Below are 14,866 nucleotides of genomic sequence, written 5' to 3'. Positions count from 1 at the left end.
CTTTCTTTCTATAACATCCATGCACTTAAATAGTCTGAAATCTTAAGTTTTATGATGCTTAAAAATAGAATAGAAATATTTATATTAATATTCAATATAAAAATGATTCTTAAAAACATCTCCTTCAAGTTGGGCATGATGGCTCATGCCTGTAATTCCAGCACTTTGGGAAGTTGAGGTGGGAGGATTCCTTGAAGCCAGGAGTTCAAGACCAGCCTGGGTTACATAGTAAGACCTCATCAGAGCCAGACCCTGTCTCTAAACAGCAACAACAACAAACAAACATCTCCTTCAGAATAATTCAGTAAGAAAAACAGCTTGAAAATAACAGAACATAGTTTCACTGCAGAGGACTTCTTAGTACAAAAACATTACACATACAAATTATATTCATTTATTTTATTGGCTATCACTCGTCATCATTATGGCAAGGATATGTACCTGATTTTTTTTGTGTCATAATTTTTGAATATTCATATTCTGCATTAACTGTACGTTAAGTATACTGATATATACCACTATTATGTAAGTGAATTCTTTCTAATAAAAGCATACCATGAAACATGTAACAATGTGACACCTTTCATGTATTTTAGTAAGACTTCATGGGAACAAATTCTCAATTCATTAAAAACAATTCCCTATCAAATTGTGTGCACCAGAGTCATCATAAGACATTCACTTATATATTTTATAGTTAACATTTTAACAGTTTATTTATTGACGTGACTTATCAGGATTCACGGCATGATTGTTAAATATAACTGTTCATACTGGTCAGAATTAATGTCCTCTTTAACTATTGGAAATGATTTGTGCATGAATTTACAACATTCTTATTTTCTGCTTAAGCCAAGATGACTTCTTGTGGTTTAAAGAAAGAAAATGAAAAATCTAATATCTCCAGCACAGATCCAGGTAAGGAAAAAGAAATAAAATCTTTAAGGCAGCCATTGGTGTTCCTTTTCACTTTCTTAAAGTACTTATTTACTGCTGTCTAGAATGAGAAACTATTTTAATCCATACCCTGGCTGTGAAGTCCACAGCAGCTCCCCGGTTTAGAAGAAGAGTTGCCACGTTGACATTTCCATAATGTGCAGCTATGTGCAAAGGGGTAAAACCACTCTATGAAAGCAAAGATATGATAGTCAGTATAGCGCCTCACTTTTCTATGTTGCAGCCATTGTATTAGTGAAGAAAGTCACATGGTAACGGTCTACCTAACATATAAGCAATAATAAATGCTTTAGTAAGATCTTAAATCTTAACGTTATAAGGTGGTACATAACTAAACATATAAAAAGGTAAATAAATATTCTACATTTATTGGCATAATTTTCATGGCATATTTTTAATTATCTTAAATATTTATTTATGAGATTTGTTGTTTATACAAAACAATGTTTCTTAAGTTGGTCTTGCATATTAAAGAAAACCAGAATATGATTAAGCAACATAAAGTTTCAGCCATAGGATTAACATATCAATGAATTTGGTTAATGTCTTTTCAGAGAAGACTCAAAACCAGTGTTTTTGTTTTACTTTTGTTTTAAAAAAGCAGTATTGGTTGGCATTATAATTTTGGAAGCATGAAAGTATGTTGAAAAATTCTTACAAAGGATATAGGATTTGTTCCACATCATTTACACTGTCATGATATTCCTATACATTTTTACAACTGTGTAGCAAGATTATGTTGTTATCATGATGAAACAATTAAAAAACAAAAATTAAACAATATGCTTGGCATCAATAGGAATATAAAAGGAAGAAGAAAGTTCAGCTTACTCCAATTTTGAATGTTAAACAAATTTTATCAATACAATAAAATTAATTTAACCAACCAGGTTAAATCAACTCAATGGGCATAACAGAACTGTTTACTCTCAAAATGTGTAAAAAATAAGTCTGAAAATATCAAATAAAAAAAATATTTCCTTTTCTTTCTTTTTCTGATGAAAATCTAGTTGAAAATTGTTGCCATTTTCGCAATAGAAGCATATTAACTCTTTTCTTATTAAAGTACACAAAGATCTGATAATTTTTCTTACTCTCCATAAGTTTCACTACTTAACAAAAGATTATGGGAAAAATAGAAACTGTTATTTGCTATGACATTCTGCAGATTTTGGGTTACATGGTATCACTCTCTTTTAGTTGAAATGAATTGTTTACTGTATTGTTTTTAAGAAATATTTTCAAAATTACAACCTTTTTTTTCTATTGAGTTGATACATAGGCTTTGGTGACTTTGTTTTAAAAACACCCTAATTAAGCATTCAGATACCTTAGGTAATGAAAATTTGTGCTATTACTGTAGCAACATTAGCTACAAATAATTTCTCACTTAGAGAGAAGTAAGACACAAAATAAGAGCAGTAACTATTAATCGAAATCCCACATCTATGATCAAGATATTTTTATTTCGCATTTACATCATGCCAATATTCACGTCAAAATGGAGGGGGAAATCAGCCCTCAACCTGGCTGTTATTTGATAAAATGTCAAATTTTTACATTTTAGGAAATAATTGACTAAATTTGTTTCATTTTTATCTTGATATTTCCTGTCACTCAGACATATCCTGAGTGTGTGTCTATTACTGATGTTATAATTTAGTTTCAGAAAAACATACTGAGGCTGGCTGAATCATTTTCAAAGTATTTAAATATAGTAATATCATTTGCAAAAATAAACTAACTTATTGTCTGATATATCCTCACTGATCATTCATAATGATACCCAGGCTGTGAATCTTGGATCAGCACAAAACTGGTATCAGCCCTTCAGAGGAACTCTTCCCTGATTAACATGGAAGCAGGAGGCAGAGTTCACATTTCTACAGGATTAGACAAAGGGGTTTCTATTCTTTTTACTCTATTGTCTTCAAGGAAATATTTATAACTCAGTAAAAATTCACCCAAACTTCTGCTTTCACAATGTTTAGAGCCAATACAGATTTCAAAAATGTATCTTAAATAATCATCAAAAAGCATCTAAGAAAGTAAAGGTATTGAAATTAGTTATTAAGATATCAATTTGTATGGTTCTAGTTGTGAACAAGTTCACCAAGCAGTTGGGCTTTCTGTTGTCTCTGACCTAGGTTCCATGCAAAGACAAGGAACAAAAGAAATAACACAAATAATTCAAGTATACTCTGTGAGAATGCTCATAAGTCCACAACCTAGTCATCAAATGAGATGATAGTCTAAAGAATCCCCTCAGCAAAACAATAATGGACCTACCTAAATAGTCACTTGTTTTTGAGTATAGGTTAATTTGTGTAATATACATCAACAATGTTTGTGTTAGTGTCTCTCTGTAGCAATGGCCAAGGAGAGACTACTAAATACAGACATATACAAACACACCATACTGAGAGGCTTCTGAACTTAATGTTCTTATTGATTGAAGTGACTTATTTTGGAATGTGGAAAATATACGATTCTACGACAAGTATTTTAAGACTTAGAAGAAAAAGCAATTGGTCTGCTCTTGATATGTTCAATAATATCATTTATTATATAAAATGTGGTAAAGAAAAAGAGCATACAGAAAAAAAGGGCAACTGCAATTAGATAAAAAGACAAAACACAGAGAAATCTCCCAAATTTTCACTTCCTAAAAACTCTAACCTGAGAATTCTCATTAAGGAAATAAAATCATATCTCTTCTTGACAATAAGTTAATAGTAAAGCTCACTCATTAAAATATACGTTAAGAAAGAGTTTCATTTCATTCTCTACTCTAATAACCTATTTAAATAGTTTTACTGATAAAATAATGCTTCTATTATATATTACATTAAATATCTTTGAATTATCAGTTTGCCTTCATTATGAGAAAGGTTTCCAAATTAATTTCCCATTAATGGAACTTGTAATCATTAGTATGAATTAGTGAGCATTTATTCTAATTGGGCAAAAACTAAAAATAAAGACAAGGTAAATTTTGGTATAACCACAATACTGTACCTCAGTTGTCCTATTCACCATCATCTGAAGCAGTGTTGTTTGGGAGAAAGAGGGAAGATATTACACAATGCAAAATTATGGAAACAGTCAATCTGCTCACTGCAATTGGGTATACTGTTCCAACACGCCAAAATGCATTCTACTGAAAGAAGACATCCCCAAGCACTACACAATACAGTTTTATATTTTAAATTCTATTATTTGTGACTAAAAACAGAATAAGAAAGCAGATTTCTAAAAAGCTCAACCTCATCTTTTAAAGAAAATTATCTTGCATTTAATTTTTTTAGATGGTCCCCTTCTTTCTGAAATACCTCTGAAAGTCATTTATCCCTTTTTATGACCAGAAATAATTTTGCATTATCACCATGGCCTACTTCTTTATCATCCCCCAGGAGGAGTCTGGCAGCCAAAGAATTCCTTTCCACAAATGTGTTCAGCTTTTACCTTGGATTGTACGTCAGCATTGTGGTCATTCTGAAGAAGGAGTGCGGCAGATTTGGTGTCGTCTTTCCTAGCGGCAATATGCAGAGCTGGCAGTCTCACTTTCCCTTTGGTGTCATTTTCCAAGAGGATGGCCACCGCCTGGTTGTGTCCTTGCTGGAGTGCCACAGCTAGAGGAGTAAAGCCATCCTGGTAAAACAGAAGGTAAAAATTGTCTGTTAACATCTTTAGATGCTAGAGATTTAGTTCTAAGCATGATGACTCTAATCTTTAATGATCAAGATTGACAACCAAATATTACTGGGAAGATTAGAAGCAGATTATAACCAGTTATCCATCATATTATGGAATAGTTTAATCAAATGGCTTTCCTAATTTCTATTCTATACATTTTGAAACCATCCGCATTCTTTAACAAACATACTACATACAGGATGTGCTCAAATGTATGGTTGCAATCGAAAAATAAAAGTGAGAACCAATCCTAAATAATGCCTCTGTAGGTAAAGCAGAAAAGTGGGAAGGGTAGAAAGAATGGAGACCAAGTCTGACTGGGAATCGAAGATATGGTAACCAAGACAGGGAAATAAAATACATGATTGACTATGCAGGTTACTAAATATCACTGAATGGTTACGGAAAACAGCCCCTAGGGATGGAGTTGTCTATTGCCAATTCAATTTTGGAAGTTTAGGGAACAATACGATCTAAAACTCTGGCAAATTAAGCTAATTTATTAATTATGCTCTTAATAGTTGAATTTTATATTATTTTGCCCATTTAGATACAAAATTACATGTGCTAGGTAATGTAGAAAAACCTGTTTTCAATTCTAAACTTAAGAAGACAGTAAAAAACCAGTAGCATGGGAAGTGAAAAGGTAGAGAAAACATAGTAGTAGATAATCATGCTAGAAAACTTGGAAAGCTATATTTTTCTCTCTAGAAACAAGTATTCAGTTCTTGGAAAGGTGACAAGTACATCAAAAAGTAATATATTTTAGGCTCTACTTATGTGAAAGAAAAAAAAAAGCACCCTTAATCCACAAAAGTTGGAAAACAAGTCTCAAAGTTAGAAGTTTCCATTCACATAGAGAAAAAAATATGGACAATAGAATGGTAAATTGAAAGACTGCATTCTAGGCCGGGCAGGGTGGCTCACATCTGTAATCCCAGCACTTTGGGAGGACGAGGCGGGTAGATCACCTGGGGTCAGGAGTTTGAGACGAGTCTGGCCAACATGGTGAAAAACCATCTCCTCTAAAAATACCAAAGAAAAAATTAGCTGGATGTGGTGGTGTGCACCTGTAATCCAAGCTACTTGGGAAGTTGAGGCAGGAGAATCGCTTGAGCCCAAGACTGCACTCTAGAGACGATGGTAATTTACCACAATTTAACTACTCAATTTTTTTCCAATAATAATTGTTTTAAAGTCACTGCAGACTTTTGAGGAAAAAATAGTTTTCCTCAAGTGTATTGTATCATGTATGCAGTACCAGCAATAATAATTTTTTAATAATAACTGATTTTTAAACATAATACATTAACAGAATGGAAGAGTAAAGCATGTAGTATCTTAAGATGAAAAATAGTAGCCTGAATTTAGAACTTTGTTTGGCACATATTAAATGCTCTGTGAATGAGAAAAGCACAGACTCATTATCACATACATATTTAAATGTATTATCTCCTGCAGCACTGTGATAGTTTATATTAAAAGAGTGTGAAATTAATTTTTTTCTTGGCGATGAGGCATTTGCTCACAGAACAGAATGTCGTTAAAAAGTTTTTGGCCTTTAATTTTGGTAACATTTAGGAAGAAGGAAGAGAGTAGAGAAATACTGTATAAAAATGGTACTGGAGAGACTGAGAACTCCCTTCTGAGAATTTAACCTTGGATCTTCACCATGTAGATTTCACTCTAATCTGTACTGCATGGGATAAGGCTAAACATTTGGAATGATTTGTTCAAGTACCTCAACTAAAAGGAAATCCATATTAAAGTTCGGTAGCTTCATTTTTCATCATTTATTTACCAATACTAAGTGCCATAACTATGGGAAATTTTAAAACTTTAAATATTTCTTCTCAATCATGAATTTCATTGCCACATTGAATAATTGCACAATTATTTGATTTTAAAGTGATCATAATATCTTGATTAGTTATTGATTTTTGCAAATTAGCTACCAACCAGCTCAGGGCAAGTCCCTTCTTTAGGCATATTCACACATGTTCACATAAGACTGTAGATGGTATTTAGCAATATAACACAGGATATCAAATGGCAATCAATCATACAGCCCTGTAAAAACATTATTATTATTATTTTTTACAGAATGGTACACTAAAAAGGAATACGTAAAGATTTGTCCATGTGTGTTTTTTGATAACCATTAGTGCAGACAATGAGAGTTTAATCAATTTAAGCTTATATATTCAATAGGAAAGAAGTAATTTTAGTTATTTAAATGAGTTTCTAAAATGAAACAAATAATAGATATATAATGTGTCTAAGCTAGAATTTAAAACCTCACATGATTTATTTGCAAAAGACACATTTCCTTGTGGAATCAGAGAGGATTTTAACTTTCTGGGGATCAAAGTATAACATGGCCCCTACTGATGCAATGTACATAAAAGGGTATTTTTAGAACCAAACGGGAAATGCTACAGAGGTCTAGACCAAAGGAGCCAGAAGCCATGAGACAGCTGGGAATGCCAGCAAGCTCAGTTTTCCTAAATCCTACACTAGAAACCTTAAGTCTCTTTGGTAAATAGAAGCATTCTAGAGTAAAGGTTTCATCTGGTAAATGATTCTGCTTTCAAGAAAATCAAAATCAAATAAAACAAATATAGATGTCCTTATTTTGACATATTTCTTAGAGGCCCAGATGCAAAGATGCAGACTCATATTGTTACCTGAGCTCTGCCCGAAGATATTCACATGGTACTCATGGACAGAACTAGTGTCTGAGGAAAGAAAAGGTCCCAAATCATAAAAATCACACTATATCCAAGTGGCAAGAGTACAAAATCTGTGTGTATTGAATAGAGAACTCAAAAACATTTCATGCTGGGCAGTTGCGTTTTCCAGTCATAGGTAGGCAACACGGTCTCATTCACAGTATTTTCTTGGATTTTTTTTAAACTAATGAGAACAAGCTGTCAGAAAGTCATTGCAATTGGCTCCATAAAATGTTTTCTCCCAAAGGGACTGGGAAAGGATTTATTATATTTTAATAACCTCTCCTTCTAATGCAGCATAGAAGGGAGTTCATGTCCTAAAGACTTAATTGTCCAGAAAGGAAGCCACATTAAAAATTATCTTAAGATAGTTTCTGAGTAACAAGAATCCACCAGTCTTCTTTCACTTCAGGCCAGGAGTTTTGAAATTTTATCAGTGGGGCCACAAAATATGAAATAGGAAAAGCCAAGCCCATATACTCTGGTTGAAAGAGGTAAGGAGAGACATGTCTCAGGCGAGCTCTCTTCCTCTCCTCTTGCATGTCACCCACTCCCAACTTTCCAGTGGCCCCAAGCACAAGAGCTTCTGGAGCATCACTTGAAATCACTGCCCCAGACAGCCCTTGAACTTGCTGCTCAATCTGCCTAAGTAAAAATGACGAAAATACAAAGCAGTTTCTACTTACTACGTGGAAAAATAAGTGCTTAGGAAAGAAAACTGATGTTCTCAAGGCCCCTGCCCACTCTCACTTATTATGTCCAGATGTCCTGGAACTCTTTAAAACTAGACTGATTTTGAACATTCTATTCAATTGTTGCCATAATCAGTCACACAACCATGTTTCATAATTTGTGCTTCAATAAGGTACAGGGGTTTTTTTAGTGACATCCCTCATGAAACTGTGCTAACACAGATACTTATGAATTATTTCTGATGGTAAAAAAGTTGTTCCATTAAGGAATTATATTAGATCCTAACAAAGATAAAATATTGGTGAAAAGAGATGAGTAGAATTTACTGTAATCGAATTTTAGAATGGTACAAAGCTCCCAAAAGGCCAGAGGATGGGAAACTGATGGAGGCATGATTTTATGTAAGAATAAATAGATACGAATCCAAAATGAAGGCATAAACTGATGGAACTTCGTGCACAAGCCTGAGTCATTTGTTCACAGCCACTGTTGCGATTATAATAGTAACATGAACGTTCCTAGCATATTTTCGACAAAGTAATGGAGATTATTTGCAGACTGATATAAAGAATATGGACATTAAGATCAAAGAATTCAAGACTTTAGGGCTGACAGTCTTACCTCTGTAGCAGTGCTCTGATTAGCTCCGTTTTCCAACAAATATTTCACAACATCAATGTGATTCTCTTGGGCAGCCATGTATAAAGGAGTAAAGCCATTCTGAGGACAAGAAATAAAAAAAGACATCTTCAATCATTTGTATAAGAGAGAACACGAGGAAGTAAACCTTCGACTTAGTGAAGCTATATAAAATACTTTCATAATGAAGAAATTATACACATTTTTACCATTATAAAGCTAGACAAAATTGCAGTGAACCAAGCCCCATACACAATTCCTAAAGCAATGAGGAAAAAGAGCTAAGGAAGATAGTTTCCCTCATTTCCTGTCTTCATTTCAGTACCAGAGAGTCACATTTCTCATCTGCTAACACTGTATTAAAGAGTGGCTCCTGCCTATACCAGAACTTTGGGAGGCCAAGGCGGGTGGATCATGAGGTCAGGGGCTTGAGACCAGTCTGGATAGTGATGAAACTCCATCTCTACTAAAACTATAAAAATTTGCCAGGCATGGTGGCACATGCCTGTAATCCCAGCTACTCGGGAGGCTGAGGCAGGAGAATCACTTGAATTCGGGAAGCGGAAGTTGCAGTGAGCCAAGATCCGGCCATTGCACTCCAGCCTGGGTGACAGAGTGAGACTCTGTCTCAAAAAAAAAAAAAAAAAAAAAAAAGATATCTTAGTGTCTTTAGCATATTTGGTAGCTCAGTGTCTATATAATTCTATAACATATGGAATTATCACTATATATAGCATCTTTATAAAATAACATCTATCTAATATCTTCTGTATTTATCATTCATAAACAATATTTAAACAGACCATGGTTATCTTGAATATACACAGTTTAGTTAGCACCCTTAGTGAAGTAATTTACTACTCACAGCAGAATAGTCTAGGAGAGACTACAAATTTGATTGAAAATTTAAAAGTCTGTATTTCAGTGTTCTGATTGAGGCAGTATGGTTTATACGGAACATCTTTATATTGCTTTTTAAAGCCATTTTGAAATTCTATCACTCATTCTCACTTTCACTTTCTCAGTTATTTACTAAAATACAGCCACTGGTGGCTAGACTATCACTGAGCTACAGTGATAAATAAGACAGACACATGCACCCTAATGGAGCACACACTATGGTAATATTATAACATTATTATAATCAGAGATTTTTAAAATTACTGAAATTGTATAACATGAGTTTTAAATCAAATTTAAATGGGAATATTTTCTTTTCATCAGAGCCTTAGGAATATGTAATGTCTCATTAAGGAAAAAAGCTACAAAACCTTCTTGTGAAATAATTCATAAGCTCTCCAAACCATGTAGACCTTAAACATAGATGATTCCTTAAACTTTCCATGCATTAACAAGAATAAGTAAAAACACAGATCAGAGTTCAGAGATTTTTAAAAACTTAAGAGAAAACTTTTTTTTTCTTTTGAGATGGAGTCTCGCTCTGTTGCCCAGGTTGGAGTGCAGTGGCACAATCTTGGCTCACTGCAACCTCTGCCTCCCAGGTTCAAGCAATTCTCCTGCCTCAGGCTCCCGAGTAGCTGGGACTACAGGGAGAAAACATTTTTTAAAGATACTTTTTTGGAAATATAAATTCTTCTGTATATATCGTATAAGTGTAGAAACATTATTTAAAATGGCCAACATCCAGCAAAATATAAAGAGAGAGTATACAAGTAGACCAAGTAGAGTGATTTTAAATTAGATTATAGAAGAAACTCTTCAGGCTTCAAATGTTGGAGGAAAATTTAGAACTAAAAACGAAATATAAGAGGAATGAATTAACAATGTTGTAGGATTCAGGAATAACTTGCTAGCTGGATAGCATATTTAAAAAAAAAAACACACAGCAAGCAGGTGAAATCTTGTGTATTTTAAGAACACTGAAGAGGTGGCGGAAGGATAGAATTAGAGATTCAAAGGAAGGGAAAGCCAGTGAGGATGGTAAAAACAATGAGTGGGTGTGGAATGGGGCTCTTTCATGACAAGCAAAAGGCAGGGATGAAAATAAAAGAAAAAGAACTTTTGATACAGTAAAACAATTTGCTAACATGCTTTTCTCTGACAGTCTTATAGATAGACCAAGAGAAAGGGAATCAGGCAGAGGTTGCCAGATCAGCAGGAGAAAGGAGATTTACTATGCTGAGGTCCCTGCCTGAGAAAGGACCCTGCCCTGGGTTCTGAGCTTTAGAGGGACCTCTTCTGGCTGGGCAGGGCAAAGAATCCTGAGGATCAAGAGAACATGCTCACCACAACCCTACAGCTCCTCCATGACCAGAATCCCTGCCTAGGTGTTCCCAAGTGTGGCTCCCATGCTCACTCACACTTCTTCCTTGGGTTCATCCTCTCAAGTGTCCATTGGTATGTATACCCTTTGGGAGACAGAATGATGGCCCCCACATATGTCCACATCCTAATCTCTGGAACCTGTAAATGCTACCTAATTTGGCAAAAGGAACTCTGTAGATGTGACTAAGTTAAAAACAATTGAGATGAGGAGATTATCCTGGATTATCTAAACTGGCTCTGTGTAATCACCGGGGTCTTTACAAGAGCAAGACGGAAGGCAAAGAGGAGAGAAGATGCTACACTGCTGGCTTTGGAGATGGAGGACGGGGCCATGATCAAAGAATGCAGTGTTAGAAGTTGAGAAAGGCAAGGAAAGGGATTCTCACCTAGAGCCTCCGGAAGGAAACAGCAATGCCAACATCTTAGTTTTAGTCCTGTAAGACTAATTTCCAAAGCTAAAAAATAATAAATTTGTGTTGTTTCAAGCCATTGGTGTTGTAGTAATTTGTTACAGTAGCAACAGGTGTATAATACACACCCTTCAAGCTATTTGCTAGGGAAGGTAGAAGTGGGAGATGTACAAAGCTTGAATATGTGCAGGTTTGTGTGTCCACAGTCTTACAGGTGATGCTCCTGTCACACAGATGGAGTCAGGGACAGAAGTAGAAAGGGGACAGGGTGGTAGGCCCCCAGGATTGGCACTGCCCTCATCACAGTCCTGTGTGCAACTCCAAGCATTCCAGGATGTCTAACTTTGGACCTGTCATGATTTACCTGTCAAAATAGGAGATACTTAACCGTTTTTTAGCTTGATATGTAGCTTTTAATTTTAAAAAATAAATTGCAGGCAGGCCTCTTTTGCATTCCTTGTCCTGGGACCTACAAAGAGATGAGCTAAAGTGGTAGAGGAGAAAAGGAGGGGAATATCAAGGCTTATAAAAAATATCAAGGGAGACTGCTGGGTATCTACCCAGAGGAAAAGAAGTCACTATACGAAAAAGATACTTGCACACATGTGTTTATAGCAGCACAATTCACAATTGCAAAAATATGGAACCACCCCAAATGCCTGTCAATCAACAAGTGGATAAAGAAATTGTGGTATGTATACATACCATGTACTAACACCCAGCCATAGAAAGGAATGAAATAAGGGCGTTCGCAGCAACCTGGATGGAACTGGAGACCATTATTCTAAGTGAAGAAACTCAGCAATGGAAAACTAAACATCATATGTTCTCACTCTTAGGGGGAGCTAAGCTATGAGGATACAAAGGCATAAGAATGATACAATGGACTTTGGGGACTTAGAGGGGAACGGTGGGAAGGAGCTGAGTGATAAAGACTACAAATTGAGCACAGCGTATACTGCCCAGGTGATGGGTGTACCAAAATCTCAGAAATCACCACCAAAGAACTTATTCATGCAACCAAACACCACCTGTTCCCTTAAAACCTATAGAAATAAAAAATTAAAACAAAACAAAAAAATCAAGGAAGAAAGTATCAAGTATATAGGGAGAACGGTAGTGACAGACGAACATTCAAGATCTTGGTTAGAGCATTTCACAAACATCACTTGTGTGCCTTGTGCCATGACCTTGGTGTGCTACAGCTTCCATCAAAGTAGGGGAGCAAATGTGAAGAATGATAAAAATGAAAGTGACTTATTGAGCTTCTGTTATATCCACTGTAAAAAATGCTTTGAATATATCTCCTTAAATTATAGTGTCCTGGTTTGTCTGGGACAGCTCAAGTTTATCATAGTATCCTGGAGTAATTATTAATAGTGCCTCAGTTTGGATGATAAGTGACCTAATACTATATCTAATACGTAGAATAGTGCTGCAACATTTGTACTATTATTCTCATTCAAACTGAGGCAGCTGAGGCTCAAATACCTACATAATAAAGCCGAAGTCTTGCAGCTAATAAGTGATCTGCGAGTGACAGGCAGGTGGCAGTTTCTGAATAGTCTCTTCCCTGTAATGGTATTAGAACTCCATCCTGTGGATGAATTTTCCTCAGTCTGGTTGTGTGATAGAATCTCCTGTAAAAGCTTTTAAGAGTGCCTAGGTACCACTCTACCACCTCGTCCCTACTGAATTGGAGTCTCCATGTGCAAAGCCCAAAAATGAGCATTTTTTTTAAAAGCACATTTTTTAAATTGCCTTGAAAAGTTTGTTACAGGTGATGCAGAAAAGTTGAATGTATTTTGGTAGGGAGCACCATAATCACATTTGCATTTTAGAAAGTTCATTCTGGTGAAAACAGATGCCTTGGCTTGGGGTGCTAGGAGACAAGAAAGGAAGTAGGTTGTCAATCAGCTCCTGCAGTACCCTTTGCAGTAGTGTACATAAAAGATGAAGGAAGCTTTGGTTCAGAGATTGGAGAGTTGTTTATTGTTACAAAACATGTGAAGTAAGGCAATAAAGATTTACTACAGGTCCTTAAAATGTGGAAATTATTCTCTCTTAACTTACTGGTATTTAACAACAAAAAATAGCCCATTGGAGAATGTAAAACATGCCTTTGGGTAATTAGGACAAGGCATGGCAGCACTTTAACACCACTCTACTGTAAACTTTATAGGAAAGCATTTATCATCACATATTAATAGCTTAAGAACATAACTGTATTGGCTTCTGCATACATGCATCCAGGTGCTTTCCAACACCTTTTGTCTCTGTGTGTTTCTAAAAAGTCTCTGGTTGCATGTAGGTATGAAAATAGATGCATTTTCTCCTTTTTGGTATAAAAAAGTCAAAGATATCCACAGCCCAGGCTGGTGCTGGGTGGGTGAAATAAGAACAGTATTAACCAGTTGTTACAGTAGTTCTGGTGTGACCAACAGGTGCCCCTAGCAACTGGTTATTAAATATTTTGAACATTCCCCCTGTGTATAGAAATCTATGAATTATTTGTTATTCATTACATTTACTCAACAAAAATATGTTTGGTGACTTTTCACTGCTATGCATTGTGTTCAGTTTTAACGATTCAGAGACAAAATGCAAGGTTCCTGTTTTAAGAATTCACAGCCCAGAGACTGAGATGGACAAGGTAGCAAAATTCTGTATTACAGTTTAGTGAACACCTATATAATTAGCTTTTTAAAAAATTATGTGTTGGATATAAAGAGAACACAGATGACAGACCCATAATTCAACTAGATAAGGAAATGACACATGAAGGAAGTTACTAGGATTAACAGCTAGAAGACACTGAAGACACAGAAGCAGGAAAGGTATTTGAAAGAGAAGTAACACCGTGCAATGAGACAACACAGGACGTACGGAAACTTACAAATAATGCATTGTTACTGGGGAGAAGCAGCTGAGATAGGCAGGGATCAGTCCCTGTTTGCCTTGCTGAGGAGTCTGGATTTTATTCTGAAAGCCTTGCGAGGAATTGTTTTTTGTACAGGGGTTTGACATAGATACATTTGCTTTTTAAAGATATTACTTGGTGAGGAATGAGGAGGATACATTGGAAAACGGAGGCCAGACTATAGTCCAGAAGAGTGGAAAGCAGGTTTTTGTTAAATCCCAAGAAGTGAGAATTACAAGTATTAATATGATTTTAGTATTTTAAAATGTAATTTACTCTTCATGTATTTATACTCTGCTTCGTGATTAGGAAGATTAGCAGTGCATTCCGTCTGTATTATTTATCAGTCATTGATAATAGTTCTCAGGTTTATTAAACAGTTATAATGCTTTTCTTCAAATATAGAAATCATGTTGTATTTTAGGGAATTCAAACAGTTATTACAAAAATTATCGGCCGGGCGCGGTGGCTCAAGCCTGTAATCCCAGCACTTTGGGAGGCCGAGACGGGCGGATCACGAGGTCAGGAGATCG

At 35.5% G+C, this 14,866-nt stretch overlaps 1 protein-coding gene across 3 annotated transcripts in view; it reads right to left on the bottom strand.

The window, feature by feature from the left end:
* ANK2 (ankyrin 2, neuronal) overlaps positions 1-14,866 on the bottom strand; it is a 583,270-nt gene that overhangs the window by 145,445 nt on the left and 422,959 nt on the right. For all 3 annotated transcript variants that reach the window (XM_011948367.1, XM_011948368.1, XM_011948366.1), the window contains 4 exons: positions 8,700-8,798; positions 4,423-4,608; positions 3,976-3,999; positions 1,027-1,125 (listed from right to left, as the gene is read on the bottom strand). In XM_011948367.1, coding sequence (XP_011803757.1) covers positions 1,027-1,125; positions 3,976-3,999; positions 4,423-4,608; positions 8,700-8,798 — 408 coding nt within the window. The remainder of the gene's footprint in view (positions 1-1,026; positions 1,126-3,975; positions 4,000-4,422; positions 4,609-8,699; positions 8,799-14,866) is intronic.

The sequence above is a fragment of the Colobus angolensis genome, unplaced genomic scaffold (assembly GCF_000951035.1).
Source record: "Colobus angolensis palliatus isolate OR3802 unplaced genomic scaffold, Cang.pa_1.0 Scaffold279, whole genome shotgun sequence".
NCBI classification, from domain to species: Eukaryota; Metazoa; Chordata; class Mammalia; order Primates; family Cercopithecidae; genus Colobus; species Colobus angolensis.
Note: the sequence above shows the minus strand (reverse complement) of the source record. Positions and strands in the feature narration are given on the sequence as shown.